General features: G+C 49.4%; 1 protein-coding gene across 1 annotated transcript in view; it reads right to left on the bottom strand.

Moving 5' to 3' along the window:
- The window catches only part of XAF1 (XIAP associated factor 1), a 30,644-nt gene extending 28,023 nt beyond the window's left edge, over positions 1 to 2,621 (bottom strand). The window contains exon 1 of the mRNA XM_030186144.1: positions 2,526 to 2,621. Within this exon, the coding sequence (XP_030042004.1) occupies positions 2,526 to 2,554 (29 nt within the window). The 5' untranslated portion in view covers positions 2,555 to 2,621. The remainder of the gene's footprint in view (positions 1 to 2,525) is intronic.
- Between the last annotated feature and the right edge of the window lie 19,767 nt (positions 2,622 to 22,388).

Here is a 22,388-nt window from a genome sequence, read left to right as displayed (position 1 = left end):
TGGTTGATGGTGAGGAAGAGTTAAGAGTTACGCTGCTAGTGTACACGACCATGGTTGGTGGTGAGGAAGACCCAAATTACAAGAGCCAGCTCCAAGAAAGAGACTGGCAGAGAGAGAGACAGAATTCCCCTGGAGCAGGGGCAGACTGACCATTTGGATAACCAGGCAGTGCCCGAGGGCCCAAAGGCTCTACCCGGTTGCCCGCTGCAGCACACTATAGCCCCCACAGGACCCTGGTGGCCTAGTGACCACTGCTGCTGTTCTCCCTGGATGCACTGCTGTGTTTACAAAATGGATGCCGAGACTCTCGTGGTAGTCTTGCAAGAGGCGAGACTACCGTGGGAAGTCTCGGTTGGCAGCCATTTTGGGATTTCCTGCCCCCAAAGAAGTCACAGCCATTGGACCACCAAGGCCCTTTAAGGTAAGGGGGGGGAGGGGGGCAGCAGCAACACAATGGGAGGGAGGCAGCATGGCGGGGGTGGGGCATATGTGGCGGCGGCAGCAGCAGCTTGGCGGAGGGGGGCCCAGAGTACCCTCAGTCCGCCCCTAATTTATGTCAAGTACGCTTTGATGCTATCGCTGTACCGTACCATATGCCTGGCTTCAATCTAGCCCAATCTTCTCAGCTATCGCTTTGCTGTATGCTGCGGAGATCTGTTTGTCTCTCGGCCGGCTCCCTGCTTGTTTTCCTGTTCCCACCAGCGCCACTGAGGGGAGACCGATGTCAGGAGGGACGGAGCTTAGGCTCTTAGCGCCGCGGGGTGATTCACCTGTGGTGGACTCGAGCGGGGAGGTGCTGCTGCTGGAGGAGAGGGGTAGTGAGTGCTGCCGGGCACGGTGCTGGATCCATGAGCCGCACTTGCCGCTGCAGTCTCGTCGCTGGAGGGGAGTCTGTCGCCTCTGCTGTCCCTATCCCGGCGGGCTTTTGGCTGTAGTCTTGGAGCTGTTCCCCCGCCGACGCCGGCTCCTCCTCTTCTGTTGGTTCGGTGGAGCAGTAGCGGACAACGGAGAGCCCGACGTTTGGAGGAGGCCCGTTAGAACCTGCACTACCTGGATCCCTTGGATTGATCGGGCAGCTGGTCTTCTCTTCTGTGGCTGCTCTGAGCGTATGACGAAGGGGCCCGCTTCCTCCTGGTTTCCTGCCTTGACTGTCCCGGTGAGTCAAGACCTGATTTAGGACTCCTGCTTTCTCTTCTTCTTCTTTTCTATTTCTACCTATGATATATTGTATTCTAACTCTCCCCCTCCTTCCCTTATTCCTCCGGTCCTTCTCTTCTGCCATTGTAACTGGTTTATTTGTTCACTAGCCGTTAAGCCCGTAAAAACGGGCGAGTATTGCAGCCCTCCTCTCTCCCCTGACCTCACCCCGTCCACCGATCCTCCCCCCCATATCCAGCAATCCTCCTCTCTGCCCTGCTGTCACCCCATGCCCAGCAGCAACCATGCGCTCTCCCCCCTGCCCTCCCCCCATGTCCAGCTACCCTCCTCGCCGCCGCTCCCTCCCCCCTCCGTGCCGGGCCCCCTGCACTGACCTGACAGCGCCTCTCACCTCTGTGTGAAAGCGCTGCAGGCAGCTGCAGTTCGCTCTGCTGCTGCCTCAAGCGCTTCCACAAGGAGGTGAGAGGTGCTGTCAGGTCAGTGCAGGGGGCCCGGCACGGAGGGGGGGAGGGAGCAGCGGCGATGACGACAATGTCCGGGATGGGTGGGTTGGAGGTTGGTGCGCCGGCGATGTTGGTTCTTTTTAGCTTTCCAGGCTCCAGCGGCAATGGCAGCGTCTGACTCCGTTTCCCTCTCTGTTCCGCCCTCTGACATCATCACGTCGACGCAAGGGCGGGACAGAGAGGGAAGTCTCTACTGTGCATTTGCAGGTGAGTCGGTCACTTGCCGTTTATATGTTTGATTGTAAGCCGCTTAGTGGCTGCTCTGTGTGGTAATAGGCTGGGTATAAATGACATAAATAAATAAATATTTATTTGTGTGCATTCAAATGGACTAACAGGGCAAGGGCACTGCTGTACTTGAAATAAAAGTAAGACTCTCAACACAGCATCACATTAATTGAACTTTGCTTTCTTCCAAGAAGTGAAGGAAATCATTTTTACCAGGTTCTTTCCCCATGATCGGTGGGCAGGAGTTTGGCAGAACAGTGAATGCAGAAGACCCTGCCCCAGGTCCTTCCCTCCCCCCCCCCCCCCCCAAGGGCGTTTTAAGTGTAAATTAAAGCGTCCTAAAAATGTAAGATTTTACCAGCCACGATAAACACCCTAGTCACCACTGAAGCACAAACAATTAGAAAATATCACATATTCTTGGCACAAAAGAACCCCCTCCTTGATCCCAGCTCAAAAAAATGACATGACAAATAAAATAATTCACTAAGCTCTTGACGTGGAAAATGGCTTTCTTAATTGCCCGAGTTCCAGAAATCTAGTCAAGTTTCATTTTTAGGCAACTGCAACCTCACCCGATGTTTCCTATACAATATTTAAACAACACAACAGACCATTTCAGAATGGACTTCTTACCAGTTGTTGCAAAGCCTGACCTCTTCCATGCTGCCTGGGACTAGGCTGCGATCAGTCTGTCAGTCCGTCCCTCCCTGGCCCCACTTTCCAGCTCTCCCTTCTCCTTTCGATTTCAATTTTCTCCTGTGAGAAAGAAACGAAACTGGAAGCACAAAGTAGTAAATTGCAGGGCTTGTGCATGACAGTTTAGGTCCACGCCTTGGGTTAAAGCCCAGGCTGATGATGGATGGGGTGGGGATTAGAGTACTCCGTTAATAATTGGCAAAAGCAAAAGCCAGTGAAATGTTGAGAGAAAAGAGGGGCTCAGAATATGATTTTTCAGTTTGGTTCCATAAGGAGAGAGGCTTAGACTGCATTGCAGTTTTTGTTCTTTGGACACGGGTCCTCCCACCTTACAACTTGCGAACGACTAACTGGACCAGCTTCTACCAGACATATAGTAGAGTTAGGCCACTGCTGGGGGAGTTTCTTAGACTTTATCAGTTTTCAGACTTGCTGTGGGGAACCGGAGAAAAGTCCAAGACTTAAGATTTTTGCTATGGGAAACGTTCGAAGCTGCGAGGAGGAACCAGGACACCTAAACGTGCCCCCTGCCCACCCCTTCCTCCACTTCCATTCACTTAATCCAGACAAACTCTTTCCTTCCCCCCCCTTTCACTTAATTCTCTTCTCCTTTGCCCTTCTCTCCCTCTAGGCACTCTCTCTTCCCTTCCCCCTTTTATTTTTTCCTCCTGTTTCCCCCTTTCCCCTCTCTTTAAGCACGTTCTCCACCTCCTTCTCCTCCCTCCAGGCACCTTCTCCCTCTTCTCCTTCCTGCCTTCCCTCCAGGCACTCTCTGCTTTCCCCATCCCCCTTCTCTCTCTCTTCTCCCTTCCCTCCAGGTGCTCTTTTCACTTTGCCCCATCTTCTCCTCCTACCAGGTGCTCTCTCCCCCTTCCTTGCCTCCCTTACCTTCTTCTTCTGCCTCTTGCTTTGTCTCCAGGCACTCTTTCCTCCCTCTTCCAGTTATATTTTGTGCACAGAATTGGCAGTAGTGTAAAGAGGGAAGACTACTACTACTACTTAACATTTCTAAAGCACTACTAGGGTTATGCAGCGCTGTACAATTTAACATAAAAGGACAGTCCCTGCTCAAAGAGCTTACAATCTAAAGGACAAGTGAACAGTCAGTTCGATAGGGGCAGTCAAATTGGGGCAGTCTGGATTTCCTGAAAGGTAAGAGTTAGGTGCCGAAAGCAGCATTGAAAAGAGGTGGGCTTTAAGCAAAGACTTGAAGATGGGCAGGGAGGGGGCTTGGCGTAAAGGCTCAGGAAGGTTGTTCCAGGCATAGGGTGAGGCGAGGCAGAATGAGCGGAGCCTGGAGTTGGCGGTGATGGAGAAGGGTACTGAGAGGAGGGATTTGTCCTGTGAACGGAGGTTTTGGGCGGGAACGTAAGGGGAGACAGGCACACTTGCACAACCATTTCTCTTTTTGACTCAATCATAGCATTACCTCTTCTTTCATGGCCTGGCAGGAATGAGTCAGCCTCTAGGGATTGGGAACCTGCTGGTACCGGGTCCACCTTTGAACTTCCACACTGGTCTCTTTATGCCAGTGGGGTTGGGAACCCTATCAACACCTGTGCACCACTTTACGGTTCTCCTCTGTCAGTGTAGGGTGAAAATCCAGCTGGTACCAGGATCATTTATGTGCTGCCACTGGCTCTATTCTGCCAGCAATTCCCTTGCAGTAGCTCAAAGTTTGCTTGCACTCCTGAAACTACAGTGTCATTTGTAGAGATGGACTTACAGACAAGCAGATGAATAGACCCTCAGCAACAGGTACTATTGTTGGAGTCTAAAAAGGGAAATTGCCTAATCTAATGGGTGGATCACTGGAGTATGATTTGGGAGAGATCTTGGAGCATGAAGTGTGTGCCCGATGCTAGAGTAGCAGACTTGGTGGAGCTGAGGGAGACAGAGAGCTACATAGAGGAGACCTACAGGGATGTTGTAGAGAGGTCCCACCTCCAGTCTGGTAGCCCCTGTGCTACCTTGGAGGAGGGAGGTCTCCTAGAAGGAGAGCATCACCCTGGTGAAGTAGGAAGTACTCCTGTAGCCAGGACCTGCCCACCAGGGGATGTACTATCTTCTCGCACCGAGGATATGTCTCCAAGTGCTGCCCGGGAGGGAAAGGTTAGGACAGCTGTTGTACTTGGTGATTCGATCATTAGGCATATAGATAGCTGGGTGGCTGGTGGACGTGAGGATCACCTGGTGACTTGCCTGCCTGATGCGAAGGTGGCGGACCTCACGCGTCACCTAGATAGGATTTTAGATAGTGCTGGGGAGGAGCCGGCTGTCTTGGTACATGTGGGTACCAATGACATAGGAAAATGTGGGAGAGGTTCTGGAAGCCAAATTTAGGCTCTTAGGTAGAAAGCTCAAATCCAGATCCTCTAGGGTAGCATTTTCTGAAATGCTACCCGTTTCACGCGCAGGGCCCAAGAGACAGGCAGAGCTCCGGAGTCTCAAGGTGTGGATGAGACGATGGTGCATGGAGGAGGGTTTTAGATCCGACGTGGTGAACTGGATTAGGAACTGGTTGACGGATAGACGCCAGAGGGTGGTGGTTAATGGAATTCGCTTGGATGAAGGAAAGGTGAGTAGTGGAGTGCCTCAGGGATCGGTGCTGGGGCCGATTCTGTTCAATATATTTGTGAGTGACATTGCCGAAGAGTTAGAAGGTAAAGTTTGCCTTTTTGCAGATGATACTAAGATTTGTAACAGAGTGGACACCCCAGAGGGAGTGGAAAACATGACAAAGGATCTGTGGAAGCTAGAAGAATGGTCTAAGGTTTGGCATTTAAAATTCAATGCGAAGAAATGCAAAGTGATGCACTTAGGGAGTAGCAATCCACAGGAGACGTATGTGTTAGGTGGTGAGAGTCTGATATGTACAGATGGGGAGAGGGATCTTGGGGTGATAGTATCTGAGGATCTGAAGGCAACGAAACAGTGTGACAAGGCGGTGGCCGTAGCTAGAAGGTTGCTAGGCTGTATAGAGAGAGGTGTGACCAGCAGAAGAAAAGAGGTTTTAATGCCCCTGTATAAGTCATTGGTGAGGCCCCACCTGGAGTATTGTGTTCAGTTTTGGAGGCCGTATCTTGCTAAGGATGTAAAAAGAATTGAAGCGGGGGAAAAAAAAAAAAAAAAAATTGAAGCGGTGCAAAGAAAAGCTACGAGAATGGTACGGGATTTGTGTTACAAGACGTATGAGGAGAGACTTGCTGACCTGAACATGTATACCCTGGAGGAAAGGAGAAACAGGGGAGATATGATACAGACGTTCAAATATTTGAAAGGTATTAATCCGCAAACTAACCTTTTCCGGAGATGGAAAGGTGGTAGAACTAGAGGATATGAAATGAGATTGAAGGGGGGCAGACTCAAGAAAAATGTCAGGAAGTATTTTTTCATGGAGAGAGTGGTGGATACTTGGAATGCCTTCCCGCGGTAGGTGGTGGAGATGAAAACAGTAACGGAATTCAAACATGCGTGGGATAAACATAAAGGAATCCTGTTCAGAAGGAATGGATCCTCAGAAGCTTAGCTGAGATTGGGTGGCAGAGCCAGTGGTGGGAGGCGGGGCTGGTGGTTGGGAGGTGGGGCTAGTGCTGGGCAGACTTCTATGGTCTGTATCCTGAAAATGGCAGACACAAATCAGGGTAAGGCATACACAAAAAGTAGCACATATGAGTTTATCTTGTTCTGGAGACTGGATGGACCGTGCAGGTCTTTTTCTGCTGTCATCTACTATGTTGCTATGTTAGGAACTGGGCAACATTCTGGGGAAGAGGGAGCCTATTCTGAAAGGATGGGCTCCACCTTAACCAGGGTGGGACCAGGCTGCTGGCATCGTCATTTAAAAAGGAGATAGAGCAGCTTTTAAACTAGAAATGGGGGGAAGGCCGACAGTTGCTCAAAAGCGCATGGTTCGGGATAAGGTATCTTTCAAAGATACCACCAAAACAGGGAAGATAGGGTATCTTGATAGTGAGGTTGCAAAAGAGACCGTAGTAGATCAGATACCCTTAAATAAAAATAAAAATCAGACTAAAGATTGCAAATTAATACTGTCAAGTACTAAGCATCATGTAAATAGGAACAACAAACATACTTTGAAATGTCTATATGTGAATGCCAGGAGCCTAAGAAACAAGATGGGAGAGTTAGAATATATTGCACTAAATGACAAATTAGATATAATAGGCATCTCTGAGACCTGCTGGAAGGAGGATAACTAGTGGGACACTGTCATACCGGGGTACAAATTATATCGTAGTGATAGGGTGGATCGAATTGGTGGAGGGGTAGCATTGTATATTAATGAGACCCTTGAATCAAATAGATTGAAAATTCTGCAGGAAACAAAACACTTCTTGGAATCACTGTGGATTGAAATTCCATGTGTAAAGGGGAGAAGGATAGTGATAGGAGTGTACTACCGTCCGCCTGGCCAGGATGAACAGACGGATGCAGAAATGTTAAAGGAAAATAGGGACACAAACAAACTGGCCAACACAATAATAATGGGTGATTTCAATTACCCCGATATTGACTGGGTAAACGTACAGTGGTGGAAATAAGTATTTGATCCCTTGCTGATTTTGTAAGTTTGCCCACTGACAAAGACATGAGCAGCCCATAATTGAAGGGTAGGTTATTGGTAACAGTGAGAGATAGCACATCACAAATTAAATCCGGAAAATCACATTGTGGAAAGTATATGAATTTATTTGCATTCTGCAGAGGGAAATAAGTATTTAATCCCTCTGGCAAACAAGACCTAATACTTGGTGGCAAAACCCTTGTTGGCAAGCACAGCGGTCAGACGTCTTCTGTAGTTGATGATGAGGTTTGCACACATGTCAGGAGGAATTTTGGTCCACTCCTCTTTGCAGATCATCTCTAAATCATTAAGAGTTCTGGGCTGTCGCTTGGCAACTCGCAGCTTCAGCTCCCTCCATAAGTTTTCAATGGGATTAAGGTCTGGTGACTGGCTAGGCCACTCCATGACCCTAATGTGCTTCTTCCTGAGCCACTCCTTTGTTGCCTTGGCTGTATGTTTTGGGTCATTGTCGTGCTGGAAGACCCAGCCACGACCCATTTTTAAGGCCCTGGCGGAGGGAAGGAGGTTGTCACTCAGAATTGTACGGTACATGGCCCCATCCATTCTCCCATTGATGCGGTGAAGTAGTCCTGTGCCCTTAGCAGAGAAACACCCCCAAAACATAACATTTCCACCTCCATGCTTGACAGTGGGGACGGTGTTCTTTGGGTCATAGGCAGCATTTCTCTTCCTCCAAACACGGCGAGTTGAGTTCATGCCAAAGAGCTCAATTTTTGTCTCATCTGACCACAGCACCTTCTCCCAATCACTCTCGGCATCATCCAAGTGTTCACTGGCAAACTTCAGACGGGCCGTCACATGTGCCTTCCGGAGCAGGGGGACCTTGCGGGCACTGCAGGATTGCAATCCGTTATGTCGTAATGTGTTACCAATGGTTTTCGTGGTGACAGTGGTCCCAGCTGCCTTGAGATCATTGACAAGTTCCCCCCTTGTAGTTGTAGGCTGATTTCTAACCTTCCTCATGATCAAGGATACCCCACGAGGTGAGATTTTGCGTGGAGCCCCAGATCTTTGTCGATTGACAGTCATTTTGTACTTCTTCCATTTTCTTACTATGGCACCAACAGTTGTCTCCTTCTCGCCCAGCGTCTTACTGATGGTTTTGTAGCCCATTCCAGCCTTGTGCAGGTGTATGATCTTGTCCCTGACATCCTTAGACAGCTCCTTGCTCTTGGCCATTTTGTAGAGGTTAGAGTCTGACTGATTCACTGAGTCTGTGGACAGGTGTCTTTCATACAGGTGACCATTGCCGACAGCTGTCTGTCATGCAGGTAACGAGTTGATTTGGAGCATCTACCTGGTCTGTAGGGGCCAGATCTCTTACTGGTTGGTGGGGGATCAAATACTTATTTCCCTCTGCAGAATGCAAATAAATTCATATACTTTCCACAATGTGATTTTCCGGATTTAATTTGTGATGTGCTATCTCTCACTGTTACCAATAACCTACCCTTCAATTATGGGCTGCTCATGTCTTTGTCAGTGGGCAAACTTACAAAATCAGCAAGGGATCAAATACTTATTTCCACCACTGTAACATCGGGGCACGCTAGGGAGGTAAAATTTCTTGATGAAATCAAGGCAGCTTTATGGAGCAGCTGGTACAGGAGCCGACAAGAGAAGGAAAAATTCTAGACCTAGTCCTTAGTGGAGTGCATGATCTGGTGCGGGAGATGGGGTCGCTTGATAGCAGTGATCATAATATGATCGGATTTGATATTAGCTTTGAAGTAAGTATACGTGGAAATCAAATACTTTAGTGTTTAACTTTAAAAAAGGAGACTATGATAAAACTAGTAAAAAAAGGCCCGTTTTTGACACAAATGGAACGGGCGCTAGCAAGATTTTCCTCGAAGTGTGTATGTTTGAGAGAGAGTATGTGTGAGAGATGGAGTCTGTGTGTCATAGAGAGAATGAGAGAGAGACAGAGACAGCGTGTGTGTATGTTGATGTACTTGGGGGGAGGGGGTGTTTGATGTGCCGGGGGGGATTGGGTGATGCGCCGAGGGGGGGGGGGGTTCTGTGGTGCTGCGCTTGTAGTTTTTTGATGCGCCACTCCCTGCCACTTGCTCCGGTGGCAGGGAGCGGCGCACTGATAGCTGATTCCCAGGCAGGGGGAGGAGTAGGGAAAAACGTGTTGCCCTACTCCTCCCCCTGCCTGGGAATCAGCTGTTAGTGACGTCATCTTGGCTACGGAGCCTAGCTCAGCAACTCCAGGAGCCAGGGACACAGGCAGTCCCACATTAGAACGTTGGTGGTGAGAATTATTATATAGGATGAGAAGACCGGTGAAAAAAAACACTTGGAGGAGCGACTGTGAGGGTCAAAAATTTACATCAGTCATGGATACTGTTCAAACACATCCAGGAGGCCCAGGCCAAATATATTCCACGTATTAAAAAAGGAGGACGGAAGACCAAACGACAGCCGGCGTGGTTAAAAAGTGAGGTGAAGGAACCTATTAGAGCTAAAAGAAAATCCTTCAGAAAATGGAAAAAGGAACCAACTGAAAATAATAAGAAACTGCATAAGGAATGTCAAGTCAAATGCAAAGCGCTGATAAGGAAGGCTAAGAGGGACTTTGAAAAAAAGATTGCGCTGGAGGCAAAAACAAATAGTAAATTTTTTTTAGGTATATTAAAAGCAGGAAGCCGGCAAAAGAATTAGTTGGACCGCTAGATGACCGAGGAGTAAAAGGGGCGATCGGGGAAGACAAAGCCATAGTGGAGAGATTAAATGAATTCTTTGCTTTGGTCTTCACCAAGGAAGATTTGGGTAGGATACCGGTACCAGAAATGGTATTCGAAGCAGACGAGTCAGAGAAACTTAATGAATTCTCTGTAAACCTGGAGGATGTAATGGGGCAGTTCTACAAACTGAAGAGTAGCAAATCTCCTGGACCAGATGGTATTCATCCCAGAGTACTGATAGAACTGAAAAATGAGCTTGCGGACCTATTGTTAGTAATATGTAATTTATCCTTAAAATCGAGCGTGGTACCGGAAGATTGGAGGGTGGCCAATGTAACGCCAATTTTTAAAAAAGGTTCCAGAGGAGATCCAGGAAATTATAGACCGGTGAGTCTGACGTTGGAGCTGGGCAAAATGGTAGAGACTATTATTAAGAACAAAATTACAGAGCATTTTTTAAAAAATGGATTAATGAGACAAAGTCAACATGGATTTAGTGAAGGAAAATCTTGCCTCACCAATCTACTACGTTTCTTTGAAGGGGTGAACAAACATGTGGATAAAGGTGAGCCGGTTGATATTGGGTATCTGGATTTTCAGAAGGCGTTTGACAAAGTACCTCATGAAAGACTCCAGAGGAAATTGGAGAATCATGGGATAGGAGGTAGTGTTCTATTGTGGATTAAAAACTGGTTAAAAGATAGAAAACAGAGAGTAGGGTTAAATGGTCAGTATTCTCAATGGAGAAGGGTAGTTAGTTTGGTTCCCCAGGGGTCTGTGCTGGGACCGCTGCTTGTTAACATATTTATAAATGACCTAGAGATGGGAGTAAATAGTGAGGTAATTAAATTTGATGATGACAAGCAGGAGGATTGTGAAAAATTACAATAGGACCATACGAGACTGGGAGACTGGGCGTCTAAATGGCAGATGACGTTTAATGTGAGCAAGTGCAAAGTGATGCATGTGGGAAAGAGGATCCCAAATTATAGCTATGTCATGCAAGGTTCCAAGTTAGGAGTCACGGACCAAGAAGGGATCTAGGTGTCATCGTTGATGATATGTTGAAACCTTCTGCTCAGTGTGCTGCTGCGGCTAAGAAAGCAAATAGAATGTTAGGTATAATTAGGAAAGGAATGGAAAACAAAAATGAGGATGTTATAATGCCTTTGTATCACTCCATGGTGTGACCGCACTTCAAATATTGTGTTCAATTCTGGTCGCCGTATCTCAAAAAAGATATAGTGGAATTAGAAAAGGTGCAGAGAAGGGTGATGAAAATGATAAAGGGGTTGGGACAACTTCCCTATGAGGAAAGGCTAAAGCGGCTAGGGCTCTTCAGCTTGGAGAAAAGGCGACTGAGGGGAGATATGATAGAGGTCTATAAAATAATGAGTGGAGTTGAACGGATAGATGTGAAGCATCTGTTTACACTTTCCAAAAATTCTACTAGGACTAGGGAGCATGCGATGAAGCTACAATGTAGTAATTTTAAAATGAATTCGAGAAAATGTTTCTTCACTCAACATGTAATTAAACTCTGGAATTAGTTGCCAGAGAATGTGGTAAAGGTGGTTAGCTTAGCGGAGTTTAACAAAGGTTTGGACGGCTTCCTAAAGGAAAAGTCCATAGACCATTATTAAATGGACTTGGGGAAAATCCACTATTTCTGGGATAAGCAGTATAAAATGTTTTGTACTTTTTTGGGATCTTGCCAGGTGTTTGTGACCTGGATTGGCCACTGTTGGAAACAGGATGCTGGGCTTGATGGACCTTTGGTCGTTCCCAGTATGGCAATACTTAGATACTTGAACATGCTGTTCACCACCGTTGCCTTGACTTTCTTTCATCTCAAGCTATTCTTGATCCACTTCAATCTGGCTTTCGCCCCCTTCATTCAACTGAAACAGTGCTTGCTAAAGTCTCCAATGATCTGTTCCTGGCCAGATCCAAAGGTCTCTATTCTATACTCATCCTTCTCGATCTATCTGCTGCTTTTGACACTGTTAATCAAAGCCTACTCCTTGATACGCTGTCCTCACTTGGATTTCAGGGCTCTGTTCTTTCCTGGTTTTCTTCTTATCTCTCCCAGCATACCTTTAGCGTATACTCTAGTGGATCCTCCTCTACTTCTATCCCACTGTCAGTTGGTGTACCTCAGGGATCTGTCCTGGGACCTCTTTTTTTCTCCATCTATACTTCTTCCCTTGTGTGATCACACCTTTTGGAACAATTGCTCACCCTACAGTTACCCTTGGAATACCTCGGGTGAACTCTTGTGAAATGGACAGAGGTGAGGTGCATTTATTTTCACTAACCTCGCTCTCCTGTTTCAAAAACCAAGAGGGGAAATTAAACTAAAATAATCAGTTGGACAAAGTTTATATTCCAAATTAATTAAATGTATTTACTTATTAGTGTTTAAAAATAATTCAAGTTGTCTTTTTCTCTTTATAGATATATCACAGCTAATATCACCAACTTGCAGAGACAAATATCAGATAAGTATATTTCATAAACTTAGCAAAACCCCCTTTTCCCCTCTGACATGTACAGCACAACAGTAATATATTCCCCAAATTCTCTTAAATTGTAAGAGCTGATCCTTTGTTTTGTTTTTTTCTCTCTTTCAGGTACCCCTTCAGGCAGTGATGTAGGAAGGGGGGGTGGGGGGGGGCGGTCCGCTCCGGGTGCACGCCGCTGGGGTGTGTCGGCTCCGCGCTGGTGCACTTCCCTCTCTGCCCCGGAACAGGTTACTTCCTGTTCCGGGACAGAGAGAGCAGTGAATCAGCGCAGAGCCGACACACCCCAGCAACATGCAGTCGGGGCGGATCGGCCCTCTCGCCCGTCCCTCGCCGCAGGTATGCACTCCGGGGGGGGGGGGGGTATGCGCAGCGGCGACCCGCCCCGGGTGTCAGCTCCCCTCGCTATGGCTCTGCCTTCAGGTAAACTTTAAGGTAAGTATAAGGCAATGCTTTTATTTTACTCTCTTTAACAAGTCTCTGTTAAATCCTTTCTCGACGTGCTTTCAATGTTGGTTTAAAGGATACTGTTTTCCAGCTTTCTTGTATTTTCTTCTTCTTTCTTTTATTGTTGGGTACCATGTAATGTAGCGATGATCTCAGGAACCAGCAACCACGAATCAGTTGGGAAACCTACTACACTATTCTCAAAGAAACTCAAAAACCCTAAAAATATTCGAACTAATTTTGTGTTATTAATAATCCCCAAAGTTAGGTACATAATTATTTTCCTATCTAACTATCCCAAGTAAAGACATGGATAATTTTTAATCCCTATACTTTCCCTCCCACACTTACTCAAGCAGAAAGGGTATGTTAGAGGTAGTTTTCTTTCAAAACTACAGGAAATGTAAGATCCTCTGAGGCTAAAATAACTCTCAGCTGTTTCATATGCACTGCAACTTAAGTTCAGTGTAATATTTTTTCCCTTTAAATAATCATTTATTTAAAGCTTCAGTGAGGCTTTCCACTTTTAAACTCCTACTAAAACCAATAAGGTTTGATAGGATTTAAGGTGCACTTCAGCCAGCACTTGTATTACATAGTATTTAGAGTGGCCACTGAAAGACTTCAACAAAATTCATCACTTCATCAAACCTTCAATTACTTAGTTTGATTTATGGAATCTACTAGTAAAAAAGGTAAAATTATGTATAATCATACCTGATAATTTTCTTTCCATTAATCATAGCTGATCAATCCATAGACTGGTGGGTTGTGTCCATCTACCAGCAGGTGGAGATAGAGAGCAAACTTTTGCCTCCCTATATGTGGTCATGTGCTGCCGGAAACTCCTCAGTATGTCGATATCAAAGCTCCATCCGCAGGACTCAGCACTTAGAGAATTACACCCACGAAGGGACACTCTGCCCAGCTCACCACCGCCGAAACGGGGGAGGGGAATTAACCCAGCTCATCCCCACACAAGTGGGGGAGGGGAATCCGTCCAGCTCATCCCCGCGGAGCGGGGGAGGGACACCACACCCGCCGATGCGGGGGGATCTGGCTTATCCTGCAACCGCAACTGCGGGAGGAGCTGACTGACCCTAACACCGCCGAAGCGGGAGGGGTACAAAGCTGCCCTACAGCCGCACGAAGCGGGAGGGAGTGCTGGCAGAATTTATGTCTCAATCCAGCCCCGTAAAACGGAGGGGAGAGGAATGCAGCAGCTCACTGTAACACAAACTCGTCTCAACTCTTGAAGAATCCAAGTGAAAGAACTTGAACACGAAGTCTTTCTGAAATAACTGAAGACTAAACTTGAACCTGAAATGCAACCAGAATAAAAACAGAACAGTTATCTGGGAGGGGCTATGGATTGATCAGCTATGATTAATGGAAAGAAAATTATCAGGTATGATTATACATAATTTTACCTTCCATATCATCAAGCTGATCAATCCATAGACTGGTGGGATGTACCGAAGCAGTACTCACCCAGGGCGGGACATTGAAATCCCTGACCTCAACACTGAAGCTCCAAACCGGGCCTCCGCCCGTGCAGCCACAGTCAAACGGTAATGCTTGGAGAATGTATGAGCCGAAGCCCAAGTTGCCGCCTTGCATATCTCTTCCAAGGAGACGGATCCGGCCTCTGCCATCGAGGCCGCCTGAGCTCTCGTGGAGTGAGCCTTCAGCTGGATAGGCGGCACCTTCCCCGCGGCCACATAAGCCGCTGCAATGGCTTCCTTGACCCATCTTGCCACTGTAGGCTTAGCAGCCTGCAGACCCTCACGAGGACCTGCAAACAGGACAAACAGATGATCCGATTTCCGGAAATCATTGGTCACTTCCAAGTATCTGAAGATGACTCGTCTCACATCCAGATATTTAAGAGCAGAGTACTCCTCTGGGTAGTCCTCCCTACGAAAGGAAGGGAGACAGAGCTGCTGATTCACATGGAAGCGAGAAACAATCTTGGGCAGGAAGGAAGGCACTGTGCGAATAGTCACTCCTGCCTCAGTGAACTGCAGAAAAGGCTCTCGACATGAGAGCGCCTGGAGCTCGGAAACTCTTCTGGCTGAAGTGATAGCCACCAAAAAGACTGCTTTCAACGTCAGGTCTTTCAGAGATGCCCTCGACAAGGGTTCAAAAGGCGGCTTCTGCAATGCTCTTAGCACCAGGTTGAGATTCCACGCAGGCACCACTGAGTGCAGAGGAGGGCGCAGGTGATTAACTCCCTTGAGAAAGCGCACCACATCTGGCTGCGAAGCCAGGGAAGCACCCTTCAGGCGGCCCCTGAAGCAAGCCAGAGCCGCTACCTGGACTTTAAGGGAACTGAGCGACAGGCCTTTCTCCAGACCTTCTTGCAGGAACGCCAACACTGAAGAAATTGGAGCAGTGAAGGGAGAAAGTGAGCCTGCTTCACACCATGCTGCAAAGATACGCCAAACCCTGGCGTAAGCAGTAGAAGTAGAGCGCTTCCTCGCTCTCAGCATAGTGGCGATGACCTTGTCTGAGAAGCCCTTCTTCCTCAGACGCTGCCGCTCAATAGCCAGGCCGTAAGACCAAAGGGAGAGGGATCCTCCATCACCACGGGACCCTGATGTAACAGGCCCTGCTCCACTGACAGCCGCAGAGGATCGTCGACTGAGAGCCTGATCAAGTCCGCATACCAGGGACGTCTGGGCCAATCCGGACCCACCAGGATTACCCTGCCGGGATGCTTTGCCACCCGGTCTAGCACCCTGCCCAACATGGGCCAGGGCGGGAACACATAGAGGAGCTCTTGTGTCGGCCACTGTTGGAGAAGAGCATCTACTCCCAGGGATCGAGGGTCCCGTCCTCTGCTGAAAAAGCGCGGCACTTGGCAATTGGCCGATGACGCCATCAGATCTAGGCTCGGCTGGCCCCAGCGCTTCGTGATGTCCAAGAACGCCTGAGCAGATAGTTGCCACTCTCCGAGCTCCAAGGTATGGCGACTGAGAAAGTCCGCCTTGACATTCATGACTCCGGCAATGTGGGCCGCTGAAAGCTGCTCCAGGTTCGCTTCCGCCCACTGGCAAAGACTCATAGCCTCCTTGGCTAGAGGGGCGCTCTTGGTACCTCCCTGGCGGTTGATATAGGCCACAGCCGTGGCATTGTCCGACAGGACCCGTACAGGCTACAACACCAGTACCGGGATGAACTCCAATAACACCAACCGAATGGCTCTGAGTTCCAGGAGGTTGATAGACCACTTGCCTCTGCAGGAGACTAGAGCCCCTGCGCTGTCCTTCCCAAGCAGTGGGCTCCCCAGCCCATCAAAGAGGCGTCTGTCGTGACGACAATCCACTCCGGGGTCACCAGAGGCAATCCTGCAGACAACTTGTCTGTCTGCGTCCACCAGCTCAGCGCCTTGCGCACTGCTGGGTCCACGGGAAGGCGCACAGCATAATCCTCCGACATCGGAGTCCAGCGCAGCAGCAGAGATAGCTGTAGTGGTCTCATATGAGCCCTGGCCCAGGGCACTACTTCCATCGTGGCCGTCATAGAGCCCAACAGCTGCACGTAGTCCCAAGCCCGAATAGGAGAGGCTACTAGGAACTAGTCCACCTGAGCCTGAAGCTTGACAATCCGATTGTCTGGCAGGAACACTCTGCCCACTTGGGTGTCGAATCGAACTCCCAGATACTCCAGGGACTGAGTCGGGCGCAGCTGGCTCTTCTTCCAGTTGATGATCCATCCCAGGGAGCTCACAAGAGCAACTACCCGGTCCATAGCTTTGCCGCACTCTGCATAAGAGGGGGCTCGGATCAACCAGTCGTCCAGATAAGGATGGACTTGTACTCCTTCCTTTAGCAGGAAGGCCGCTATGACCCCCATTACTTTGGAAGAGGTCCGCGGAGCAGTAGCCAACCCGAAAGGGAGGGCTCTGAACTGGAAGTGTCGTCTCAGGACTGTAAAACGCAGAAAGCGTTGGAGAGGAGGCCAGATGGGAATATGCAGGTACGCTTCCTTGATGTCCAAGGAAGCCAAGAACTCTCCTGCCTTCACTGCCGCTATAACAGAGCGGAGAGTCTCCATGCGAAAGTGCCTCACTTTCCAGGCCCGATTGACCCCTTTGAGGTCGAGGATAGGCCGGACAGAACCTCCTTTCTTTGGAACCACAAAGTAAATGGAGTAATGTCCCTTGCCAATCTGATTTTTTGGCACCGGAACGACCGCACCCAGGCGGATCAGGTTGCCCAAGGTCTGCTGCACTGCCACAGCTTGACCGGAGACTTGCAGGGAGAGAGTACAAACCCGTCTCTTAAGGGTTGGCAGAACTCTAGCTTGTAGCCGTCTCTGATGACTTCCAGCACCCACGCGTCTGAAGTTATAGTGGTCCACTCGCCCAGAAACGAGGACAGCCGTCCTCCAATCTGTACTGGGGCGTGGACCAAGGCCCCGTCATTGGGTACGAGACCCTGGGGCAGGACCGGAGGGAGCACCTCCGGGACGGCGGTCTCTGCGAAAGGAATGCTGCTTGGGGGAGAAATTCCTCTTGAAGGAAGAGGGGGCAGAGGAACCCGACTTGCCCGGGCGGTACCGACGGGCTTCCAGCAACCGTCCTCTGGAGGTACCGGGACGAGTACTAGCCCGAGCCCTGACCTCTGGTAATTTCTTGCCCTTAGACGTGCCGAGATCGGTCACGATTTTGTCCAGCTCGACCCCAAAGAGCAGCTTGCCTTTAAAAGGCAATCTAGCCAGGCGGGATTTAGAGGCGTGGTCAGCAGACCAATGTTTCAGCCAAAGCCACCGCCGCGCAGAGACTGTCTGAGCCATGCCCTTAGCTGAGGCTCTCAAGACATCATACAGCAAGTCTGCCAAATAGGCTAAGCCCGATTCCAGGGCCGGCCAATCAGCCCTCAAGGAAAGATCCGAGGGGGAAGCCCGCTGCACCATAGTCAGGCACGCCCTGGCCACATAGGAGCCGCAAACTGAGGCCTGCAAACTTAAAGCAGCTGCCTCAAAGGACGACCTTAAGGCCGCCTCCAATCTTCTGTCTTGGGCGTCCTTTAGGGCCGTGCCACCTTCCACCGGCAACGCCGTTTTCTTAGTCACCGCAGTGATTAAAGAATCCACGGTAGGCCACAGATAGGCCTCACGTTCACTCACAGCCAAAGGATAGAGGCGGGACATAGCCCTAGCCACTTTAAGGCTCGTTTCCGGGACATCCCATTGAGCCGCAATTAAGGTGTGCATGGCATCATGCACGTGGAAGGATCTAGGCGGGCGCTTCGTCCCCAGCATAATGGCAGAGCCAACAGGGGCTGAGGGAGAGACGTCCTCCGGAGAGGAAATCTTCAAAGTGTCCATGGCCTGTAACAACAGGTTGGGCAAATCCTCTGGGCTAAAAAGCCGCGCTGCAGAGGGGTCATCCGCTCCATCCGAGCGGGGATCTATCTCCTCCAAGGAATCCGCAAAGGACCGTTGGGAGACCTCAGACACGCTGCCCTCATCTACATCGGAGGAGACAAAGTCCTCCAAGGCCTGGAAATCAACCCGAGGGCGTTTACCTCTGGGAACCTCAAACTCTTTATCAGAAGAGGGAGCAGGGGCAGCGTTTTGCATGAGGAAAGCCTGATGCAGCAGCAAAACAAACTCGGGGGAGAAACCCCCCAGACTGTGCACTTCCGCAGCCTGGGCAACAGCCCTAGACGCACTCTCAACCGGCGCTCGCAATAGCGGGGGAAAGACATGCTGCGCATCCAAAATGGCGTCCTGCGCGAAACTCCGCGAAGGAGCCGCGCGGGAAGAACGGCGCTTAACTTTAGCCGCTTTGTGCCGTCGCCCAAATTAAGGGCGTTCATGGCATTAATGTCTCCAACCTCAAGGGCGGCCCACGAAGAAGCCGTCCGAGCCGCGTGGCCGGCCAAGATGGCGGAGGCGAGGAGCGGGGGATGGGCGTTTATGGCGGGAAAAAAACCGCCACGCCGGAGGAACGACCGGGACATTCATCGGTCACTAAACTGTCACCCATCAAGGGCGAATCAGGTTGTAAAACCCCCGCATCCCCTCTAGAAGCGCTCCAGCGATCCGGGGAGCGACCCTTTGCGCCCTCGCCCTCCGACGCCATATGCCACGAGGAGAAGAATCGGGGAACCCCCTGCCCGCTATAAAAAGGTAAAATTACCTGCTTGCCGCTCCGAGCTGTAACGAACTGGTGTCCCAGTGAGTAGCTGCAATGAACGTTTAAAGAAACGTCGAATTAAACGCCTTTAAAGACGTTTAAAATTTTTTTTTTTTTTTTTTTTTTTTTAAACGGAGCCAGCGGGAGGGGGGAGAAAAGGAGGGACCTGGCACCACCAGGTTTGCACTTGCTCAAAAGAGCCCTCAACCCCAGGCCTCAACAAAACCTAAGGATTAGGCTTGGAGGCCTAGCCAGAGCTGCTGCTGTGTGTGACCACCACCTGCTGAGATAGAGAACATACTGAGGAGTTTCCGGCAGCACATGACCACATATAGGGAGGCAAAAGTTTGCTCTCTATCTCCACCTGCTGGTAGATGGACACAACCCACCAGTCTATGGATTGATCAGCTTGATGATATGGAAGCCCCATTTCTGATGCAAATGAAACGGGGGCTAGCAAGGTTTTCTTCAGAGTGTGCATGTGGGAGTGTGTGTCCCTGCCCTCTCTCCCTCCCCCTCCCCCCTCCGAGTCCAGTCCTTCAGTGTTAAGTTTCCTGCTGTTCTGTGTTTTTGTTACAGAGAGAGTGAGGGCATCTCTCTCCCCTCCCCCCTCTGAGTCCTTCACTGTGTGAGATTTCATGCTGTGCTGTTTTCCTTCACTCATGGGGAAACCGGATATCTCTGGCGCTTCACACTTCCGGCTGGAGGCTTCATAGAACGTTGGTCTTGCCTTTTATATATATAGATATTATTATCTCTCTATATAAAAGGCAACACCAACGTTCTATGAAGCCTCCAGCCGGAAGTGTGAAGGGGGCGAGATATCCGGTTTCCCTATGAGTGTCTGCCCCGCCCTCTCTGTAACACAGTCAATGAAGGAAAACAGCAGAGCACGAAATCAAATCGCTGGCTCTGTAACAGTGAAGGACTCAGAGGGGGGAGGGGAGAGAAGCCAGAGGGCAGGGACACACACACTCCCACATGCACACAGAAGAAAACATTGCTAGCCCCCGTTTCATTTGCATCAGAAACGGGGCTTTTTTACTAGTATATATATATATTTTTTTAAACCCCACAACTTATTCAGCCATCAGGCAATCACCAGGATGCAGTGGCGTACCAAGGGGGGAGGGCGGTCCGCCCCAGGTGCACACCGCTGGGGGGGTGCCGCGTGCCTGTTGGCTCTTCGTTTTCATGCTCCCTTTGCCCCGGAACAGATTACTTCCTGTTCCGGGGCAGAGGGAGCATGAAAACGAAGAGCTGGCAGGCGCGCGGCACCCTCCCCCCCCCCCCCCCCAGCGGCGTGCACCCGGGAGGGGGGGGTTCTTTCGCCGGGGGATCAGTGGTTCTTTCGCTGGGGGGGGGGGGGCGTCGTGCTGTTCTGGGGGGGGGGCGCTGCACCCGGGGGGGGGGGGGGGCGGGGCGCATCGGCGATCCGCCCCGGGTGTCAGCCCCCCTAGGAACGCCACTGCCAGGACGGGCACCTCTCTAAAAGCCACCATAACCGCGCAAGGCTTTTAAAATTAAACAATTTTCTTTTTTTGTTACATTTGTACCCCGTGCTTTACCACTCGTGGCAGGCTCAATGCGGCTTACATGGGGCAATGGAGGGTTAAGAGACTTGCCCAGAATCACAAGGAGCTGCCTGTGCCTGAAGTGGGACTCAAACTCAGTTTCTCAGGACCAAAGTCCACCACCCTAACCACTAGGCCACTCCTCACACACAGCAAGCAGTTAAAAAAAACCCCAAAATCCGTTCTTTTAAACAGATTTCCTACTATAGCTGTTCACAGACTACTAACATACGTCTCTACAGCTTCTTTCTTACCTCCCAACTGCCAGCCTGAGCTGTTTGTCACTCTCCTGAGAGTTCCATCAGCATGTGGAACACTCAGCGCATGCACACAGACTACTCAGTTTCACTGCACTGCTCACTGTCTCTACACCAGATCTAGAAGGAGCCAGGTAATCTTTTCAAATTTAACCCATATGGTTACATTTGGCACTCTGATCTCATCCCATGGTTTTCAGTATCATCTTTATGCCAATGACTCCCAGATCTACCTCTCCACAACAGAAATCTCAGCAGGAATCCAGGCCAAAGTATCAGCCTGCCTGTCTGACATTGCTGCCTGGATGTCTCAGCGCCATCTGAAACTAAACATGACCAAGACTGAGCTTCTCATCTTTCCCCCTAAACCAACCTCTCCTCCTCCCCCATTCTCTATTTCTGTGGATAACACTCTCATCCTTCCTGTCTCATCAGCTCGTAACCTTGGGGTCATCTTCGACTCCTCTCTCTCCTCTGCACATATTCAGCAGACTGCTAAAACCTGTCGTTTCTTTCTGTATAATATCAGCAAAATTCGCCCTTTCCTTTCTGAGCACACTACCAGAATCCTCATCCATACTCTTATCACCTCTCGCTTAGACTATTGCAACTTGCTTCTTACAGGTCTCCCACTTAGCCATCTCTCTCCTCTTCAATCTGTTCAAAATTCTGCTGCACGACTAATATTCCGCCAGTGTCGTTATGCTCATATTAGCCCTCTCCTCAAGTCATTTCACTGGCTTCCTATCCATTTCCGCATACAGTTCAAACTCCTCTTATTGACCTATAAGTGCATTCACTCTGCAGCTCCTCAGTACCTCTCCACTCTCATCTCTCCCTACATTCCTCCCCGGGAACTCCGCTCACTGGGTAAATCTCTCTTATCTGCACCCTTCTCCTCCACTGCTAACTCCAGACTCCGTTCCTTTTATCTTGCTGCACCATATGCCTGGAATAGACTTCCTGAGCCGGTACGTAAAGCTCCATCTCTGGCCGTCTTCAAATCTAAGCTAAAAGCCCACCTTTTTGATGCTGCTTTTAACTCCTAACCCTTATTCACTTTCTTCAGAACCCTTATTTTATCATCCTCACTTTAATATTCCCTTATCTCTTATTTGTTCTGTCTGTCTGTCCAAATTAGATTGTAAGCTCTGTCGCGCAGGGACTGTCTCTTCGTGTTCAAGTGTACAGCGCTGCATACGTCTAGTAGCGCTTTAGAAATTATAAGTAGTAGTAGTAGTACTTATGTAATATATCTCCCAGTGGCCTTTGTGACCTCATTCAAATCGCTGGCTCCTTCATCTCCAGAAGACCACTTAATTAGACTCTCTCAGTCAACGAATTAACTTTAGAAGTTTCAGAATGACCTGGTGTGGATCTGCAGCACTATAATATGGGAGACTTGAGTGTGGGAATCCTGTCCAGTGGGGCCAGCTGAAGTCAGGCACACTTCAGGAAGGAGAGAAGATGACAAACTACAGCACTGGTTCTTGCTAGCCATAGAACGGCACTAAGGGTTAATTTTGGAAGACTTCCCACCATGAGCGTTGGCT

Source organism: Microcaecilia unicolor, chromosome 13 (assembly GCF_901765095.1).
Source record: "Microcaecilia unicolor chromosome 13, aMicUni1.1, whole genome shotgun sequence".
In the NCBI taxonomy this organism is placed as follows: domain Eukaryota; kingdom Metazoa; phylum Chordata; class Amphibia; order Gymnophiona; family Siphonopidae; genus Microcaecilia; species Microcaecilia unicolor.
Note: the sequence above shows the minus strand (reverse complement) of the source record. Positions and strands in the feature narration are given on the sequence as shown.